The following is a 19,525-nucleotide window of genomic DNA, read 5'->3' as shown; positions in this document are numbered from 1 at the left end:
GCCACGTACCGGAATTTGGTGTGGTGGGCGAGTTGGTCTGGTTATTCTGGACAGCAGCTGCTACTGCATGTGCGGCTGTCACAGCCGTTTTTGCAGCATAGAGATTGGCTTCTTCCTGAAACTTCCCTATGTTCTTCTTGTACCTGATTCTTTTGTTGCCAAACCAATTGGATACCTGTGAGTCGAAGAGGCAGGGAGACGAGGGAGGGGGAGTAGAAAGAGAATGAAAAGGACACAAATGTGGTCAAACTTCTCAATATGCCAGTAGACTGAATAAGACTGCTTCAAGCTGTCCCACTTGGGTTAATCAAAGGCAGCTTCCAAATTAATAGATGAGGCTACTTAGATTAATTAAGTAATAATCCATCATCAGAGGAGTGTCATTATGGATATGAGCATAACAGAACTTTGTCTCTCGGCAAAACTTGGAAGGCTATTCTTTTTTGACAACAAGCATCTTGAGTTAGTGTATGTTATTAGAATGGCAGGACCTATTGTAAATAGTACAGCATTTGTCAAACAATGAAAGCTAGCACTCTAAAAGCAGTTGAAAGGGAATACGGTGGCATTTCGTTAAAATGGAAAACAAAACGTGAAAGACTTGGAAAAGAATGCAATTGTTTTTTATTTTTGGGCTGGAACAACCTTGGCAGTTGTACAGTTAGTTAGAATCATGTTTGGTCTGCTGGAAATGAAAGGATTAATATAAATCAATAATGGATGAAAAGTCACTTTGTCTTCTGTCTTTGAAGATACTGTATGAGTGCCAACATGGATACCCAGCCTGAAATTGTTAACTCATCGAATGGTCATAGTTGAAAACATTTTCAGTCCAGCCAAAAGAAAAAAAAATCAGTAAAAGGAAGGATTGTGAATTATGGGTTTGGAACAAAATCCTGTATGTAATTTCTGATGTGTGACCTATTGCAATGTCAACTGTCTCATCTGACCAACAGGGTAATCAGCCACTTTTTTAAAAAAATGGTATTTGTCAAGCACTTATGTGCCAGGCACTGTACTAAGCGCTGGGATAGATACAAATTAATCAGGTGGGACACGGTCCCTGTCCCACATCGTTCGTGCTCACAGTCTTAATCCCCATTTCACAAAGGAGGTAATTTAGGCACAGAGAAGTGAAGTGACATACCCAAGGTCATGCAGCAGACAAGTGCCAGAGCTGGGATTAGAACCCAGGTCCTTCTGACTCCCAGGCCCTTGTTCTATCCATGAGGCCACACTGCTTCTGCCCAATCATTTTCTAAAGTTTTTTTCTAAAAACAAATGACCATCTTGGTAAAAAACAAAAAACACTGGCAAGATAATCCTGAGATAATCCAGGCAGACAGCAAATGCAGCCTTTATTTCTCCACTACACTGAAAACTGGAAGTTTGCTGGAAACTCACTTAGGAAGGGAGAAAACAAAACCCACAAAGTTCTTTAATTCTTTAACCAACTTCTGGAAGGGAGATGCGGCAGTGCTATTGGGATGGGTTCCCTGTTCCACATTTGGCCCAGAACAACGAGCGACTTGAAGTCATTACCATATGACAGCTGTTCTGGACTCCTAGGAGGAATATGTGTGTGGTGCTCAGCCTAAAGCTCACAACCCGACTCATATTGACTGGCCCTCTTACTGGTCTTATCTGCCAAGGCTTTAATTGGTTTGGCTACAGAATTGCCCTTTCACCCAAGGATGTCATCCTTCTAGAAGGCTGAGCCTCCACCATTAGCGGATGCATAAGGGAGGGAAAGTTTGCACGGATGCTGCATCTGCTGTCCCTGTTCTGGGCATAGTCTCCAAGAACAATCCTCCATACTTCATAAGAACTACACCCAGAAAAAAGAAGTCACAGTTAGGAGAAATAATGGGAGAGGGAGAAGAATGAAAGCTTGTGTGGTAACTTCGTTGCCTAGGTCAGGGTAATGTTTATATGCTGTCAGGCCAATTCAAAGGTCGGGAGTCAAGGGAATGGAATGGTCATTTATGACATTTGTTATGGCAGGCATGGCCTCTCCACAGGTATAAGTATTGCTTCTGGGCTCATTCATTCAATCATTCAATTGTATTTTTTGAGCACTTACTGTGTGCACAGAATTGTACTAAGTGCTTGGGAGCGTACATTATAACAATAAGCAGACTTCCTGCCCACGTTGACCTTACAGTCTAAAGGGGGAGACAGACATTAATATAAATACATAAATTACAGATATGTACATAAATGCTGTGGGGCTGGGAGAGGGGATGAATAAAGGGAGCAAGTCGGGGTGACGCAGAAGGAAGTGGGAGAAGAGGAAAGGAGGAATTAGTCAGGGAAGGCCTCTTGGAGGAGCTGTGCCTTCAATAAGGCACATGGTTAACCAGAGCTTCCCCTGGTCCCTCCAGGATCCTCTATAGAAATGATTATAATAATAACAATAATAATGGTATTTGTTAAGTGCTTACTATATGCCAGGCACTGTACTAAGCGCTGGAGTGGATACAGCAAATTGGGTTGGACACAGTCTCAGTCCCATGTGGGGTTCACAGTCTCAATCCTCATTTTACAGATGAGGTAATTGAAGCACCGAGAAGTCAAGTGACCCGCCCAAAGTCACAGAGCAAACAAGTGGTGAGGTAGAGGGCATACAGCGACTCCTCCTCCTCCTCCTCCTCCTCATCCTCCTCCTCCTCAATGAACGGTATTTATTAAGCACTTACTGTGTGCAGGGCATACTAAGTGCTTGGGAGAGCACAGTACAACAGAGTTGGTAGACACATTCCCTGCCCACAGTGAGTTTACAGTTTAGAGGACCCAGAAGCAACAACAGCATCAGTAGCATGGCATAGTGGATAAAGCATGGGCCTGGGAGTTGGAAGGTCATGGGTTCTAATCCCGGCTCCACCACTAGTCTGCTGTGTGAACTTGGGAAAGTCATTTCACTTCTCTGTGCCTCAGTTACCTCATCTGTAAAATGGGGATTGAGACTGTGAGCCCCACATGGGACTGGGACTGTGTCCCACTCAATTTGCTTATATCCACCCCAGGGCTTAGTATGGTGCCTGGCACATAGTAAGCGCTTAACAAATACCATCATTAAAAGAAGCAGGCTGGCCTAGTGGCAAGATCAGGGGTTTATGAGTCAGTGGAGGGGGGTTCTAATCCTGGCTCTGCCACTTGTCTGCCGTGTCACCTTGGGCAAATCACTTCACTTTTCTTTGCCTCAGCACCCCATCTGTAAAATGGGTATTAAGACTATGAGCCCCACATGGGACAACCTGATTACCTTGTACCTACACCAGTGCTTAGAAGAGTGCTTGGCACCTAGTAAACGCTTAACAAATACCATCATTATTATTACGAGGAGCAGGAACCCCAGCTGCAGTAGGAACATAGTGGTATCATAGGAGAGATTGCCTATGCTATGCTATGCCATGATGGCCTCCTATCATACTCTCAGCCTCCTGCTGAGAACAACTGACAATATCTCAATCCCGACACAACCGGGGCGTTATGAGGTGAACGAGCAGCCAAGGTGTGAGGCACATTGTCAACCGCAGACTGGGCGTGTGAAGGTTGGTGCAGGTTGTTTGGAACAAATTAAACCTGCCTCTGGGGCTAGAATAGTTCTCCTTTGCTGTGGCAATGTGCATATCCTTCAAGGGCTGAAGAGCCCAGTGACTGATCTAACCCAACGAGGACCTGTCTCAGATCATGAGTTTCCAAGCTTCTTCCAAATATCATGAGTTTCCCTCTTTGCACCTTTTCCTCTGGCCTCCTCTGGACAATGTTCCAGGGCTAAGCTCTCCACAGAAGATCAACTTGGGCATCCTCTAATCATCCAGTCTTAACAGGCTGTAGATTGTAAGCTTGTTGTGGGAAGGTAATATGTCTGTTTTCTTTTGTACTCTCCCAAGCACTTAGTACAATGCTCTGCACACAGTAAGCACTCAATAAATTTGATTGAACTGAAAGAACAAACAGGCAACCGCACCACCCTGGTTGAGCTCCGGTTGTCACTGTTTTGGACTCCACGAGCCTGCAATATCGCAGGACCTCAGGGTTTGGGGTGAAATCTTGGCGTTTTATGTTGTCTAGCCACCACCTCAGGCAACATAAAGAGAAATGGTCAGGTTGCTGAGCTGCTGTCGGCATGGCATGCAAGCTTCACATCTGCATAGTGGTGTTGTGATGGGAGCAGGATAGTAGATGTCGATCCCTGTATCCAGGTTGACTCCCCTTTCCTGCCAGAGCTGATGTCCCAGCTTTCCCAACTCAACAGTGTGAGACTGGAAGTTCTGATAGGATGACCTGGAATCCCTCCTTGGGCCCACTGAGGTCTATCCTCACCATGTTTATTGGTCTGCTTTCCCAGAGGAATAATGTGTACATTCCATTGTGGTCCAGACTACTGCAGCAAACTAACTGGATGATTTAGAGACAGACACACTCTGCTGGAAGTGGCTGAATAATTGAGGTCAAATGTATTTTTTTAGACTAGCAATAGCCAAATAATTGAAATCAAAGCTTATTTTTGGTCTCAATTACCTAGGCAATTGGCTACTGTATTTCTGAACACCGAGAGAATTAGAATTTTGTCATATTAATAAAAGAGTGCTGTGCCCCATCTGTTGGTCTGCTTTTCCAGAACCTTCTGGGGTTAATCTCCATTATCATCTTCCAGTGAGGAAATACATCAGAGGGACCCTCACGAGAGGCACTTGGGTGGGGAAGTGGCCCTGCTCGCCCCTGCACATCTCAGAGGTCCTAAGGCTCAGTCCAAGGTCCAGAACACATCCCGGGGGTCTGGCCACGGGAGCTGGGGCTGAACCCCATAAGCCTCAACCCAAATTAAATCCTGATATTCGCAGATTATGCTTCAGGGGAGCGCAACCCCCTCCAAACCTCCCTATATCCAGGACAAATAACTGGCTTCAACATGGAGGATCCAACGGAATAAAGCAGGCTATATCTTCGGGATGGTACGTGAATTCAAAGGCCTCTAAAATAGCCAGAGCATAAAGAGATACCTTCTCCTTTGGAATATAATTTTAGTATTTGAAACACATACTTAATGAAAAGCCCCCAGCCTTTACATCGAGCAACAAAAGAAAATCTTATACTTTGGTTTCTCTAGATAATTCTCTCTTGTAATCTATATATTGCACTTAATGTTACTTTGACAGCCAGGGAAGCTATAATACATTAATGAAACCCAGCAAATAATTATTGTGTAAAATCAGATTACAGCTTTATTAACAGTTTCATAATTGAGGAATCTCCAAACATCAACTGTCTCATCTCTAGATATGTAAGAATCCTCTGTTTATGCACACCTCTGGACCAATCAAACAATAGCCATCACTAATAAAGGTTTATTTAATTCTCACAGTAAAATTTTAATATCACCAGCAGCCTGGGGAAGCTTCGGCAAGTGGATTTGCTTGACATCAGATCGTTTCCATTCTGCTAGTCCCAATACTTCTTAATCTTTAATATCAAGGCAATTAAAATTAATGGCCACTCATCCGAAGCCACTGTGGGCAGTGTTTCCTTGACATCAATTGTTTGATGGGATTACCTAGAGGTTAAACTAACAAGCAAGGTTTAATTGGAAGCAATGAAAGGAGCAGTGATCATACGTTATGTTTAACCTGCATAACCACATTTAAATGTATATCTAAAAATGTTAAAACTATTTCCCAAATTAAAATTTACACTCCACATTGTAATTATGTGGTGCTGCCACAGAATTTGGTGCTGCCACAACCAACCTATTAAAACTACATTTCTCCAACAAAAATCGTAATTAATCTATACACTCACATCTGATTTGAAGAATTATTTCATTATTTAAAATTATATATACGTGTGTATATATATATATATACACACACACCTAAAAGGAGCCCCAACACTGAAAATCCCAAACAGTCCAAACTCTGGCCATGTTTGAACCATCCTAAAAATTGCTAAAACATTACAGTAAATGGATTCTCCTGCATGTTAGAGAGTTTGTGCTCATTTTTCTCCAAATAGAGAAATGAGTAGAAAAAGAGAATGTATCACTTCCATTTTCTTTATAGGCTGAGATTGCTCTACTCCAGAAATGCTATGTTTAGCCAGGAAAGTTAGTGTGAACCACAGATTCTGGCCTCAAAAAAAATTAAATGGCAGGCAAATGACACTGGAGTAGACAGGTTAGTGATGGTTCTTCAGCCTAATGAATTTACAGAGAATCTTTCTGAAAGCAGGTGGAATCCATCCACAAGTCTACAAAGGGTTCTTGGAAAGTTCTGATCTCTGACCTGGAGACTGAACAGATGTTTTAATATTTTTCCTATTCCTTATTTGTGGCTACTAAGATTTAGAACTTCAGTAATTAAAGAAGTTAAAACATTTCCCATTCATATGAACAAAGGATTATGCATTGGGAAGTTGTGCATGATCAACCAATGGTTTAACTGGGTCGCATTTCAACTTTTTCAGGATATATATTATTGTCCTTTGTACTCAGAGATGATGCTGTTGACTTTCGTCATTACCACAACAGGTGTGTGGGGTGTTGGCTGAACAGACTGATGAAGGAATGGCAACCCTTTCTCCCTGCTGTGGATATACATACTCCTTACAGCTTCTGTTTGCAGCTACAGCCATCATTTACAAAAATAAAAATAAAAAAGGTGGTATTTGTTAAGCACTTACTATGTGCAGAGCACTGTTCTAAGCGCTATGGTAAATTCAGGGTAATCAGGTTGTCCCACATGAGGCTCACAGTTAATCCCCATTTTACAGATGAGGTAGCTGAGGCACAGAGAAGTTAAGTGACTTGCCCACAGTCACACAGCTGACAAGTGGCAGAGCCAGGATTCGTACCCATGTCCTCTGACTCCCAAGCCCGGGCTCTTTCCACTGAGCCACGCTGCTTCTTGGCCTGGCCTGAGATACAACACTTCTTCATGTTCAAAGATAATAGTAATAATAATTATGGCATTTGTTAAGCACTTACTATGTGCCAGGCACTGTATTAAGCGCTGGGGTGAAACTGCATCTTTTTCCTTTTCCACCCTTGCCATTTGGGGTGAGCACTGCATCTCTAACAAGGGCTCTTTGGACATCAGCATGATTCTTAGATGGTGAGCCTCTTGAGGGCCAGGGACCATGCCTAAATCCACTCCTATGCTCTTTCCTTTTTTTGCACACTGTAATAAATATTATTAATAATTATGGTACTTTTTAAGCATTTACTATGTGCCAGGCACTGTTCTAGGTGCTGAGGCGGATACAAGTTAAATCAGATTGGACAGAGTCCCTTTCCCATAAGGGGTTCAGATTCTTCATCTCCATTTTACAGATGAGGGAACCGAGGCCCAGAGAAATGAAGTGACTTGCCCAAGGTCACACAGCAGACATGTGACAGAGTTGGGTGTCCTCCTTCAATTTAAGATCAGAATTGGGTTTCCTTTGGTTCGTAGGGCTTTTCATTAGGATTGGGAAATGAGAAAGATAAGGCCTACAGCTAGCAGGTCATGTGTTTGCTCTTTCCTTCTTTTAGGCAATAAAAGTGAAGGCTTGGGGGGAGCTCCCACATACTTGCCTAGTTCCCAACCCCAGCAACACACACTGTAAGATGACTGGCAAGGACAGCTAGTGTGGTCTGTGATCACGGAAAACAACATGTCTTCTAAGATCTCAGCAGCAGCAGACATTGCCCCGTCCACTTTTCACTAATAATAATATTGATGGCATTTGTTAAGCATTTACTATGTATGAAAGCACTGTTCTAAGCGCTGGGGAGGATGCAAGGTGATCAGGTTGCCTCACGTGAGGCTCACGGTCTTATTCCCCATTTTACGGATGGGGTAACTGAGGCCCAGAGAAGTTAAGTGACTTGCCCAAAGTCACACAGCTGACAAGTGGCTGATCCGGGATTTGAACCCATGACCTCTGACTCCCAAGCCCGGACTTCTTCTACTGAGCCACGCTGCTTCTCTATAGCTGCCATTGGAAGTTCCATGTGGGCAGGAACCGTGTCTTTCAGCTCTATTATATTGTACTTTCCCAAGCAGCTAGTAAAGTGCTCTGCACACAGTATGTGATCAGTAAATACCACTGACTGATTTAGAGGGCTTCCAGGAAAAGGAAAGGAAGAAAAGTGCAAAAATGCACAACAAACAAAAAAAGAAAACTCAAAGGAATCCTATGCTTTACAGGGTCCTATTCAGTTTGTAACTTGGCATCCCAACAACACAGTCTACATGAGGCCCTTCTCAAAAAGAATCCCTATTCCTGACTGATGTTGGACAAGTGGGGTCCCTACGTTTATTTCCAAATGGTTAACATTGCCTTCACTCTCCAGAATTCATCCATTCATTTATTCATTCGATCATCTTTATTGAGCACTTACTGTGTGCAGAGCACTGTACTGTGCGGATAGGAGAGTACAATAAATCAGATTAATAGACAAGCTCCCTGATCACAAAGAGTTTTACAGTCTAGAGGACTGGCATAACAAATCTCTACAAAATGGGTGAGGAAAAGGGCAGCACGCCAATGCCATAGCCAATTACAGTGGTGGGGAAATTAGAAGGCAGAATGCAACTGTCAAAGGTGGACGGCCAGGACGAGAATACTGGCACTGAAACTCAGGCAAAAAATGACCAGAGCTCCCGTGCCAAATCGTTAGGACCTCAATTTTAAAAATCTTGGGATCTAAGCAGGAAAATGAAGAGTAGTGCCAAAGGGAACACCATCACCTGCTGAATCCCTGCAGATGGAGCCCTTCTAAAGTGCCGTAACAATGAACCTGGCCAACAGGTTGTGGAGCCCACACAATTTCCCTGTACCGGATGCTCCCAGACAAATCAGTCAGGAAGGATATAGAGGGGAGAAATCCTGCAAGAATCACTGAAGATCTGCCTAAAAGTGGCCATTTAGAACAAAATAGGGAAAGGAAAGTGAAATGAGCGAGTTCTTGAAATTTTTTCCAAAATGAGGTGGAGGGTGGCACTTAATGAAACAGGAAAATAGAGAAGAGCTCTTTTACTGCTCCCTAATTCAAAAACTGACTTCTTCTACGAAAAACAAAATCCTCTAATCTGAGATGCAGCAGCCAAGAATCAGGGTAAATTGTTTTCAATAAGTTTGGGGATTTTAAAACATTTTGATTAAAAAAAACCCTAAGAGGATTGTTATATTTATTCTTATTATAGCCCTTTTCCTGCTATCAACCTATGGAGATTGGTAAGGAGTTCTGAGAAATCTTGAAGCAATTAAAATTTGACACTTTCCAAATCCTTAGTCATTTAAACCCCCCAAAAACAACAACCCTCTCCCAAACTATAGAAACATATTGAAAACAAGTAATTCAATGGTACATTAAAAAAAACCTACCAAAAACTTTCTCCACTTAAAAAAAAAAGGAAATCCTTAGTAAACATATTCTCTTCCCACTCATTGTAACCCAATTAATTAATTGGTCTTAATTATATGCTACATTTCAAACAATACCGCGGCACTTATTTATCATATTAATTGGAATGTTAAATAAAATAGACAATAAATTGTTTCTTAAATCTTTCTTCAACAAGGTGAATAACTGTATGATTTTGCAGGATTTCTTGCACAAACTGGTATCAGCGGGATGTCACATCACTTGGTTCGGGGAAAGAAGCCGCTGACATGGAAACACGCTAACTGAAATGAGCAAACTGAAAATTTATGAACCCAAACCTCAGAAAATTTGTTACTGAATTTCCACATGTTGATTTTCAGTGCACACTTTATGTACTGTGCTTAATTAAATGTAATGCATTATGAAATTTTGAAATTGTTGGCCATAGTTAGGGTGCATGTTACATATCTGCCTGGTTACAATTATATTTTTTTTACATCAAGCAAATATTTTTCATAGCTAATATGCTTTCATTCCCAAGTAGTTAATTTGTGCTAAGAGGCAGGAACCAGTTACCATCTAGATTTTAATGTTAATGTGTTTTCCAAAAGAATCAATATAAATACAGAGCAATTGAAATTCAGCCTCTCCATTGTTTGAAAGAATTTTAAATACGTTCTCTTGTCAAGCACAATTTTTCTTTTGTTTGAGGCACTGAAAATTTGTATTGCCATAATCCACTGACACATTTTCAGCATTGCTATGTCCTTTTTCCTGACTGTATGATAGACTGATAGTTGCTCATGACACTCAGAAAGAAGCTCATCTGAAAAAGTATAAAACATCAGCCTTGCAGCCTTAGGAAAGAGAGAACAGATGATTCAGTTTATCTCCCTAGAACACGTGCTAATGGGGTAGTCTTAAATTACCATAGATGATATGTTCTGTTGAGGTTTTTTCCCCCCCGAAAATTACTTCTCTCTTAAAAATGAAATTGTGTTATATGTTCATCTTAATAAATTGATTCCTTTCTGCCTTCCCTATAAAGTCAAAGCCTTTCTGAGATCACATCTCCAGGACTTCCCCAATTAATTTCTAATCTCCCCAATTCATATCCCCCAACTGCCACTTCATCTCTTCCGCGCCACCTAAGCATTTAAATCCTCCTATTCCTGATATATATATATATATCACACACTAGTATATATACACATACTAAATTCTCTACTATACTTCCACCTATAATTTTCTAAGTATCTGTCTCCCTCACTTGGATTCTAAACTCCTAGAGGGCAGGGATTGTATCTTCTAATTCTACAATATTCTCCCTCACTTTTAGACTCAAGCTCTCCTCACAGTACAGGCTCAAGAAGTGTTATCGATTGACTCAGTCAGGTCTACACATTCTTTTACACATTAGTACCAAACCAAAATCACTCAGCTCCCAACAATTAGCTATTACTTAATGTACTTCCTTCCTTTTTTTTTCTTTTGGTATTTGTTAAGCACTTATTATATCAAGCACTGTGAGCAAGGAACATGTAGGGAACATGTCTACTACCTCTGTTATTTTGAACTGTCCCAAGTGCTTAGTTCAATGCTCTGCACACAGTAAGCACTGAATACCATTGATGATGATGTTCTAAGTGCTGCTTTAGATCAAAGATAATCAGGTTGGACACTGTCCCTGTCCCACATAGGGCTCACAGGTGGGAGAATATGTACTTAGTCCCCATTTTACAGATGAGGTAACTCAGGCAAAAGATACATGCCCAAAGACACTCAGCAGGCAAGTGGCAGAGCCAGGATTAGAAATCAAGTCCTCTGATTTCCAGGCCTGTCCTCTTTCCACTAGGCCACACTGCTTCCTAAGTGACAAAGTAAAGCTTCACAGCAGCTGAACTGGTAAGACTCACTTTACTGAGAAAGGAGCAGCGGTGGTAGGAAAGGAAAGAAACAAAAGGGAACAAGCCTATCGAATACAATAATTGCAGCTCAAAATGCTGTATTTTGAGTATCTATTTACTTAAACATAAAACTTCAAGCAAACACTTTATGAAATCAAAGCCTGAAACATTGACTGCATTTCCCTCTTCAGTCTTCTATTAACTCAATTGTATTTATATAAAAACATTCCCTGTCCGGGTACTCCGTAAAATTGTGTTTTTCAGGGATTGCTTCAAATTAACTTAGAAATCATTGCCATTATGATGCCTGAATAAAAGGTAAGTTGAACTAACTTTTATGTTTACAACTTTGGAAACAACTTTGGTATAATGGTGTCTATCATGAAACTTTCAACCAACTGGGACCAGCCCCAACTGGTTTTAAGAGAACTAAAAAATATAAACAACAGCCTCCCCACCCCACAAACTATACCTAACTTCATCATTTAAGGCCTCATGTCTATAATTCGTATCTCTACAAATTACAAAAGAAACTTTAATTTTATTTTAGATCTTGCAAGTGTATCTTCTGTACAACTGGCATTCATCCTCCTCAGAAGTTTCCTACGATTTCCTAATTTGGTCTATCACCTTCTGCACCAAGCTGATGACTGTCCACACCTCCACTAGCAAACATGATCAAATTTGTATGGAGAGAGTCTGTACCACTTCTTTTAAGGCTGAAGCAAAATAGCTCCTGCCATTTTCTTCACCCTGACTTCCAGGTCACTACCTGTGTGTTCATCAGTCCATATCTCTTGTACCTTCAGTTTATGCTAGTATTCCCCTTGACTCTATTTATTGCCATTGTTCTTGTATGCCTGTCTCCCCTGATTAGACTGTAAGCCCGTCAAACGGCAGGAACTGTCTCTGTTGCCAACTTGTTCATTCCAAGCGCTTAGTACAGTGCTCTGCACATAGTAAGCGCTCAATAAATACTATTGAATGAATGAACATCTTTATCGATAGCTGGGATTGATGTTCATCTTCATTTTTCACTTTAACTATGGTTTGAATTGGCGCATTTTAATTGTTGGTTTTTTTTTTTTAAGTACAGAAATTATCCCCAACTTTAATTAGCTTACTGAATAATTAGTGCTTTGGCGCTAAGATGTTTTGGGAGAAAGGAGCTCAGACAAGGAACCAGTTGAGGAAATCTCAAAAAAGTGCTTAGAGAGAACACAGAGCCAGAAGTCTAAATACAGGCCCCATATCAGTCGGATGGCCAAAAGTCAGTCAGATTGCTCCTTATCTGTGTGACTTTAGGTGGACCTCTTATCCTCAAACAGTTTCTCTAACTGAGATTTGCTCAGTAATATTGGCCTACTTCACAAGGATACATTTTCCAAGCATTCTGTTGTAATTCAAATATTACAGAAAATATGCACAAGGGTCTTTCATTTGTCCATTGGAAACAATTAGCAAACTTGTTTTGTGAGGGGGAGATGCCACTGTTCATTATCTCGCCCTCTGACTATAAAGGACAGAAACTATGATTGTAAGAGCTGGAAGAGGTGGGAAGTGGAATAATTGAGAAATAGCCTTCTGGAGATATCAAAGGCAGGGTCCTGGTTCATTGAGAAGCAGCGTGGCTTAGTGGAAAGAGCACGAGCTTGGGAGTCAGAGGTCATGGTTTCTAATCCCGACTCCGCCACTTATCAGCTGTGTGACTTTGGGCAAGTCACTTAACTTCTCTGTACCTCAGTTTCATCATCTGTAAAATGGGGATGAATACTGTGACCCCTACATGGGACAACCTGATTACCGTGTATCTACTTCAGCGCTTAGAAGAGTGCTTGGCACATAGTAAGCTCTTAACAAAAACCATCATTATTTTTATTATTATTATTATTCCATTGTTTTAACTTCCCTACAACTAAGAAAACCATTCAATTTCAGACTTTCTGAATTTCCTAATTTGTAAAATGACTAATATTCTTAACAATCAATTATAATAGTAACTAAAGTTATTATCATTATTATTATTATTATTCTTATCAGTATCAATTTGGATTTGTGGAACACCAACCTCGTGAGGGAGAGGAAGGAATTGTTAGCTCTATATTACAGATGAAAAACTGAGGCACAAAAGGGTGAGTGACTTGCCCAAGGTCACTTAGTTCTTCCAAACTGCACGTTTTCATTACGTTTGGCTAGCACACTATTAGGGTACTAGAAGAACGTTCTTCAAACATTGTGAGATTGTGTGGACACACTGAGATGTAGGATGCTGGAAGAAATGGTGGGGTACAAACAACAATGCATGCCAAGAAAAAAAAAGTTCTCTAAGAAGTGACATTCTGAATCTGAAAAAAGACAAACAGAAGGAATTGGTTTCATTTGGCCTCTATTGAGTGATGATACTGTGTTCTTAGGTATGGGTTTTGCAAGCAATAACACAACACTTCAAGTCTATCAAAAAGCTGCAGGCTGAACGTCCACCACTTCAAATCAAATCTTAATTATAGAGGTTAAGGTTGCTCCGGAGGTTATGTTGTTAATAATGTCAAATACAGAGCCTGCAAATCATTAATAGATAGCACATTAACCTCAAGCACTGTTCCTTTAAATATATGACTTGAAATATTGATAAGTAAGCCTCGCTGGAACTTGAAGGTATGAGCATCGGGAACCCAAGAAGCATGAACTGAAATTTAGAAATGTTGTCAAGTTTGGTTTCCTATGCCCGCTTAAAGATACTGACCACTCTACTGAGGGGTGGCCTTTCTTATATCATTCTTCTCTAGTTAGTTTGATTAACTTTGCTGCTATTAGAAAGTTCTGCGTAAGGTTCACTTTATAACTAAAAATAGAATTTAAACCATACCAAAGCCATTATTTAGACTTATTCCACAGGATGTACAAGGACCTCATCTCCTGGTTCAGAAGCTTTCACATTTATTGAAAATGGTAAGCCCTAGGCCCAACAGAAAGGTTCTTGCCAGAGACAACAGAGCTTGGTTAGAGGCAGTATTTTATTACAATGACATGTCAAAGTAACAGGCAACTGATGGAGAATTACTCGCTTTGCATAATGGTTCCTAATGTCCTAAAGGCCTCTCTAGCCCTTTGATATAACTACAGAGTTCTTCTATAGAGGAATGGAGAGCCCATTGTTGGGTAGGGATTGTCCTATCTGTTGCCAAATTGTACTTTCCAAGTGCTTAGTACAGTGCTCTGTACATAGTAAGCGCTCGATAAATATGACTGAATGAATGAATGAGAGTCAAAACAACTTTTATAGTTTCCTTTCCTCCCCAGATAAACCAGCCTCTACCTGGCAAAAGTCTGGTGAGTCATCTAACTTCATCAGACTGGATTATTTGTCATTTACTGGAAAGATGACTGGGTGTCAAGTTTGGCTTTCTGCTCACTTTAGTACCACTCTTACTTTTGAAGATGCATGTTGAGAAAGGCCAAAAAAAAAGGCTTTCTAATCCTTAGTTTGATTCCAATTCCATTATTTCCTAAACAATAAAAATTGATATAAATGATAAGATGCCTAGATTTTTTTGTAGATCTTCCTGAAAGGTCTCTTTTCATCCAAACCAAAGTAAATGGCTGATTCAAACGAGAAGGTATGTTGGATAGAACCACTGTTTAAAGAGAGGAGACACAGCTCGGTGATTTCCAGCTCAGCAGACTAGGCTGGTCAAGATGGTGGCCATAATCAGAGCCTCACCTTACCTGGGATACTGTGATGCTGCATTTCTTTGCCAGCTCTTCTTTGGCTTCTTCACTGGGGTAAGGGTTGCTGAGGTGTGAGTAAAAATACTCGTTCAAGATTTCTGTTGCCTGTTTGCTGAAGTTTCGTCTTTTTCGCCTGAAACAAGTTACATTATGTTTTTCTGTTATAACACTGACAGAGAGAAATTTATTCTGAATTAAATATATTAGAGAAAAGTTTGGTTATTAAACGGGTTAAAGAGCTGAAGTTCCTCCCTGTCCCCACTGTATAGCCGAACTGGAGCACCTGAGGATGTGCCATTTTCTCACCCCACACTCAGAAATGGGCTTAACCCATCCCTCCTGCTGTACAGTCCAATTCTCTGAACCAGAGGCAGAAAAAAAAATAGCTCCTTCTAGCTCAGGAAAAGAGTTTTACAAGGGATGGAGAAGATTCCTGATCCCATTTATGACCATGAAGGACCCCTCCCCAGGATCAGAACACAGAAAGATGGACCACCTTGCAGAATATCTGAATATTGCCCCAGTACTGAGGGGCTGTAAACTAAATGGTTATTGTATTGCTGAAATTACAAAAACAAAACAAAAACACACTCATTCATTAAACGATACTGTCATGTGGTCAAAGGCATGACTATGATAGTCTTTTCACCCCAAACCACAACACATTATTCAGCAAATTCTTCAGAGAAGCATATATGCTAGGAAGTAAAAGTAAATTTGGGTCATTCATTAATACAAACAATACATTTCAAATGGCCAAGAAATAGAATTTTCATTATAGTTGGGGTTTTGATATCAAGATGCTTGGCCTACATAGGATTTCACCTTATAACAGCCACTCGTTTAATCCAAGCAATCATCTATGTCTAGGAGCCCTCTCTGCCTCAGACTCTGAAATTCTTCTCAAAGCTTCCAGACACAAAATGAAGCTCTGTGAATGGGTGTCTTTGGGCCTCAAGTTCACTGAAAATTGCAGACTTGGTCTGATTCATTCACATCATAAGCTTTAGGGACCAGAGCTTCCCTGAAACCTTGAACGCAATATCCAAACTGTAGCACTTGCGCTGAAAAAGGCAGAGGCCTAAGTAGATTTGTTTTTAAATGTATTGTTCTGGTGCATCCTTGACTCTGCCCAATTGTCTGAAAGATGTGTGTCGGATTTGATTGCAAGGGCAGAGCAGGTAGGAAGCAGGAGGGAGCAAGGGAGCCACAGAGCTAACAGCATTTTTGCCTGGAGCGCAACAATCTTCCCTTCCCAGGGCGTAGGCCTTGTTGAAAGGCCTTGCAGAGCATATGAAACAGAATCCCTGCATTTGCATGTATTTGGGGGACATAAAAGAGATTTCCAGCTTATGCTTTATTTATTTTCTTGGAAGAACATTTTTTAGAAAACGCCCATTAAGCATTTTTCTCTCAAGTTTCATTCCCCCAGGGTTGGTTGCAATCAAGATGCCTGTGCCTTAGGCTAATATGCAGTGGAGCATCAATCCCATAGTGTTGGGTTCCATCAGTATCACCATGCTACCAGCTACAGATTCCCGTGGCAGAAATCTCTCCACAAAGTTCGGTTCCTCTCCTAATTCTCTCCTGCCCAGTTTACTTTGTTTTTATTATTGCAGGTAGAGGGATTTTTAAAAAAGCCTCATTTTGCTATTTAAATGGTTCTTGGAATTTGCTAAATATATTTCCCTGTGATTTTTTTCTCCAAAGTTGCTCTAGAGATGCTCAATTGTATTAATGGCATTAAGAGAGGCAGCATGGCTTAACGGCAAGAGCATGGGCTTGGGAGTCAGAGGACGTGGGTTCTCAGCCCTGCTCTGCCACTTGTCTGCTGTGTGACCTTGGGCAAGTCATTTCACTTCTTTTTGCCTCAGTTACCTCATCTGTAAAATGGAGACAAAGACTGTGAGCCTCATGTGGGATAACCTGATTACCTTGTATCTGCCCCAGCACTTAGAACAGTGCTTAGCACATAGTAAGTGCTTAACAGATACCATAATTATTATTATTATTGCTCCCCAGCTCTTTCCCAGATAACTCTTAGAACTCAAGCTCAGAACTAAATCCACTGAATAAGTTTCTTTTCCACATAGATGACAGGTAATTTTACCATCATTAATTTTGCGACTGATCCCGTGGTGGGATTTATTGATCTTACCTGCCCTAAGGAAAGAACAAGTCTGTAAACGCCACTGCAGTTAAGACTGAATTGGTGGTAACTTTTACGGTACTCAAGTTGTCCTCAGGCCAGACTGGCATCATGGCAATGAGGCAAAATATTCCCAGCACTTTGGACAAAATGCCCCCAGTGTTTCAATCACAGCTTAAGTTGTTATTATTATTACTGTTATTGTACTTGTAAAGCATTTACTCTGTTCCAAGTACTGTTCTAAGCACTGGGGTAGATATATTAATCAGGTTGGACACGGTCCCTGTCCCACATGGGGTTCACACTCTTAATCTCCATTTTACAGATGAGGTAACTGAGGCCCAGAGAAATTAAGTGCCTTGCCCAAGGTCACACAGCAGACATGTGGTGGAGCAGAGATTAGAACCTAGGACCTTCTGACTCCCAGGCCTGTCCTCTATCCACTGAGCAAAGTTCCCTGATCAATTTTACTTAAAGTTCCTGGAAAGCAGAGTCTTCACTCACATACTGTAAATTAGAAAGCTTTCTATTTTATGTTGCAAACAAGAGGTGGAGAAGTTCTTTTAATTGTTTTAGTTAATTCCAGCTAGGTAGCTATGTTACTACATCCTTTCCTTGGTGGAGGGGAGGCAAGTTAATCACCGCTGTCATCCACAGCACTGATTGAACAACTGACTATATGCAGAGACTATTAGATGTTGGTATTTGTTAAGCACTTACTATGTGCAGAGCACTGTTCTACGCGCCGGGGTAGATACAGGGTAATCAAGTTGTCCCACATGAGGCTCACACTCTTAATCCCCATTTTCCAGATGAGGGAACTGAGGCACAGAGAAGTGAAGTGACTTGTCCACAGTCACACAGCTGACAAGTGGCAGAGCTGGGATACGAACCCATGACCTCTGGCTCCCAAGCCCGTGCTCTTTCCACTGAGCCACGCTGATGCTTGGGAACATACAATGGAAGTACAAGACAAGATCTCAGCCCTCCAAGAGCCTGCAGTTTAATGGGGGGAGGCTAGTGGATCTAAACAATAGTAAAAGATTAAATCCATAGACACAAATGCTAAAAACAAAAATAAGTAATCCCTAAATAGATTTGCATCCTATTACTGTCCTAAAGATCTTCCCTACAAGAAATGTGGAGTGAAAATTCAAAACCTAAAATCAATTTTAGAATTTACCACTATTTTATTTATAGAGGAAGATCTAAATCTACAATATATTTTTTGAAATCACATTTGTTCCCTGAAACCCTATTTAAATTTTGCTTGCGAATATTCATAACTGCACATTACGGGAACAATATAACCTCTTTTAAGCAGGAAGTCTGTAGCACTGTTGAACATCCGAGTCATTCCTGTTTATAGACGTCCTAAACTAGCTGAGTAAAGCAGCCAAATAACTTTACCTAAAAATATAAAAATCAGGAGTCTTTTGCAGCCAGAGAATGGGCTTACCCCATCTTTAGCCTCCTTCCCCTTTGCTCTCTCTTCCCCCAGTATGGATAATGTCTTCTTAATGCAGAGCAAACAGGCCCTCTTACCTGGCATCAAGGAACCTTGATCTTAAAATCATTACTGCTTCACAAGTGCTTTGTTTGAGCTGCATCTGAATGGAACTGAATTTTCGATGAATGATGCCCACCATCCTTTCGATCTCTTTTGGGGAAATGGGGCGCGTTCGACTCTGTTCTCGGAGAAGGTTCATCACATGCGTAGTGAATTCATTACATGCCTGCGGGGGGGGGGAAAAGAGCATTCTTTAGATGTCAGGAATTTTGCCTTATTGCCCCTGGGCAACATCTCTGATTTTCCATATTGTGAACAGGTGGCAATTCTCACTCCACAGGGATAGCTCCAAGATACTTATCAAGCGGTAAAATGCCCCTACCAGGCCCTCATGTAGCTGGAATTGTGCAGCAATAGGTGCCCAGTGGTTCTTGTAGTAATAAGGATAACAGTATTTGTTAAACACTTAAAATGTGCCAGGCACTATACTAAGCACTGGGGTAGATACAAGGTAATTGGGTTGGACACAGTCCCTCTCCCACATAGGACTCACAGTCTTAATCCCCATTTTACAGATAAGGTAACTGAGCACAGAGAAGTGAAGTCACTTGCCCAAGGTCACACAGCAAAGACAGCAGAATCATGTGGGGAGGAAAGGGTGATGTCTTCTTCAAGAAAAATCAGCTCAACCTCATTCTCAAAATACCCTGAGACTCACTCCCCATTTTTCCATAAAGTGTATCCTGTCCTCTTTAAATACTTCCTCCGTGCTTTTTAATTCTAAGAGGAAGCCACTGTGGTTTTCTCTGGCTATGTCATACCTACCTTCCCCTATGATACTGCCAGCAACTACAGCC

General features: G+C 41.1%; 1 protein-coding gene across 3 annotated transcripts in view; it reads right to left on the bottom strand.

Moving 5' to 3' along the window:
* PBX3 (PBX homeobox 3) overlaps positions 1–19,525 on the bottom strand; it is a 211,456-nt gene that overhangs the window by 6,881 nt on the left and 185,050 nt on the right. For all 3 annotated transcript variants that reach the window (XM_029062002.2, XM_029062003.2, XM_007669573.4), the window contains 3 exons: positions 18,704–18,894; positions 15,007–15,142; positions 10–175 (listed from right to left, as the gene is read on the bottom strand). In XM_029062002.2, the coding sequence (XP_028917835.1) occupies positions 10–175; positions 15,007–15,142; positions 18,704–18,894 (493 nt within the window). The remainder of the gene's footprint in view (positions 1–9; positions 176–15,006; positions 15,143–18,703; positions 18,895–19,525) is intronic.

This window comes from Ornithorhynchus anatinus, chromosome 4 (assembly GCF_004115215.2).
Source record: "Ornithorhynchus anatinus isolate Pmale09 chromosome 4, mOrnAna1.pri.v4, whole genome shotgun sequence".
In the NCBI taxonomy this organism is placed as follows: domain Eukaryota; kingdom Metazoa; phylum Chordata; class Mammalia; order Monotremata; family Ornithorhynchidae; genus Ornithorhynchus; species Ornithorhynchus anatinus.
Note: the sequence above shows the minus strand (reverse complement) of the source record. Positions and strands in the feature narration are given on the sequence as shown.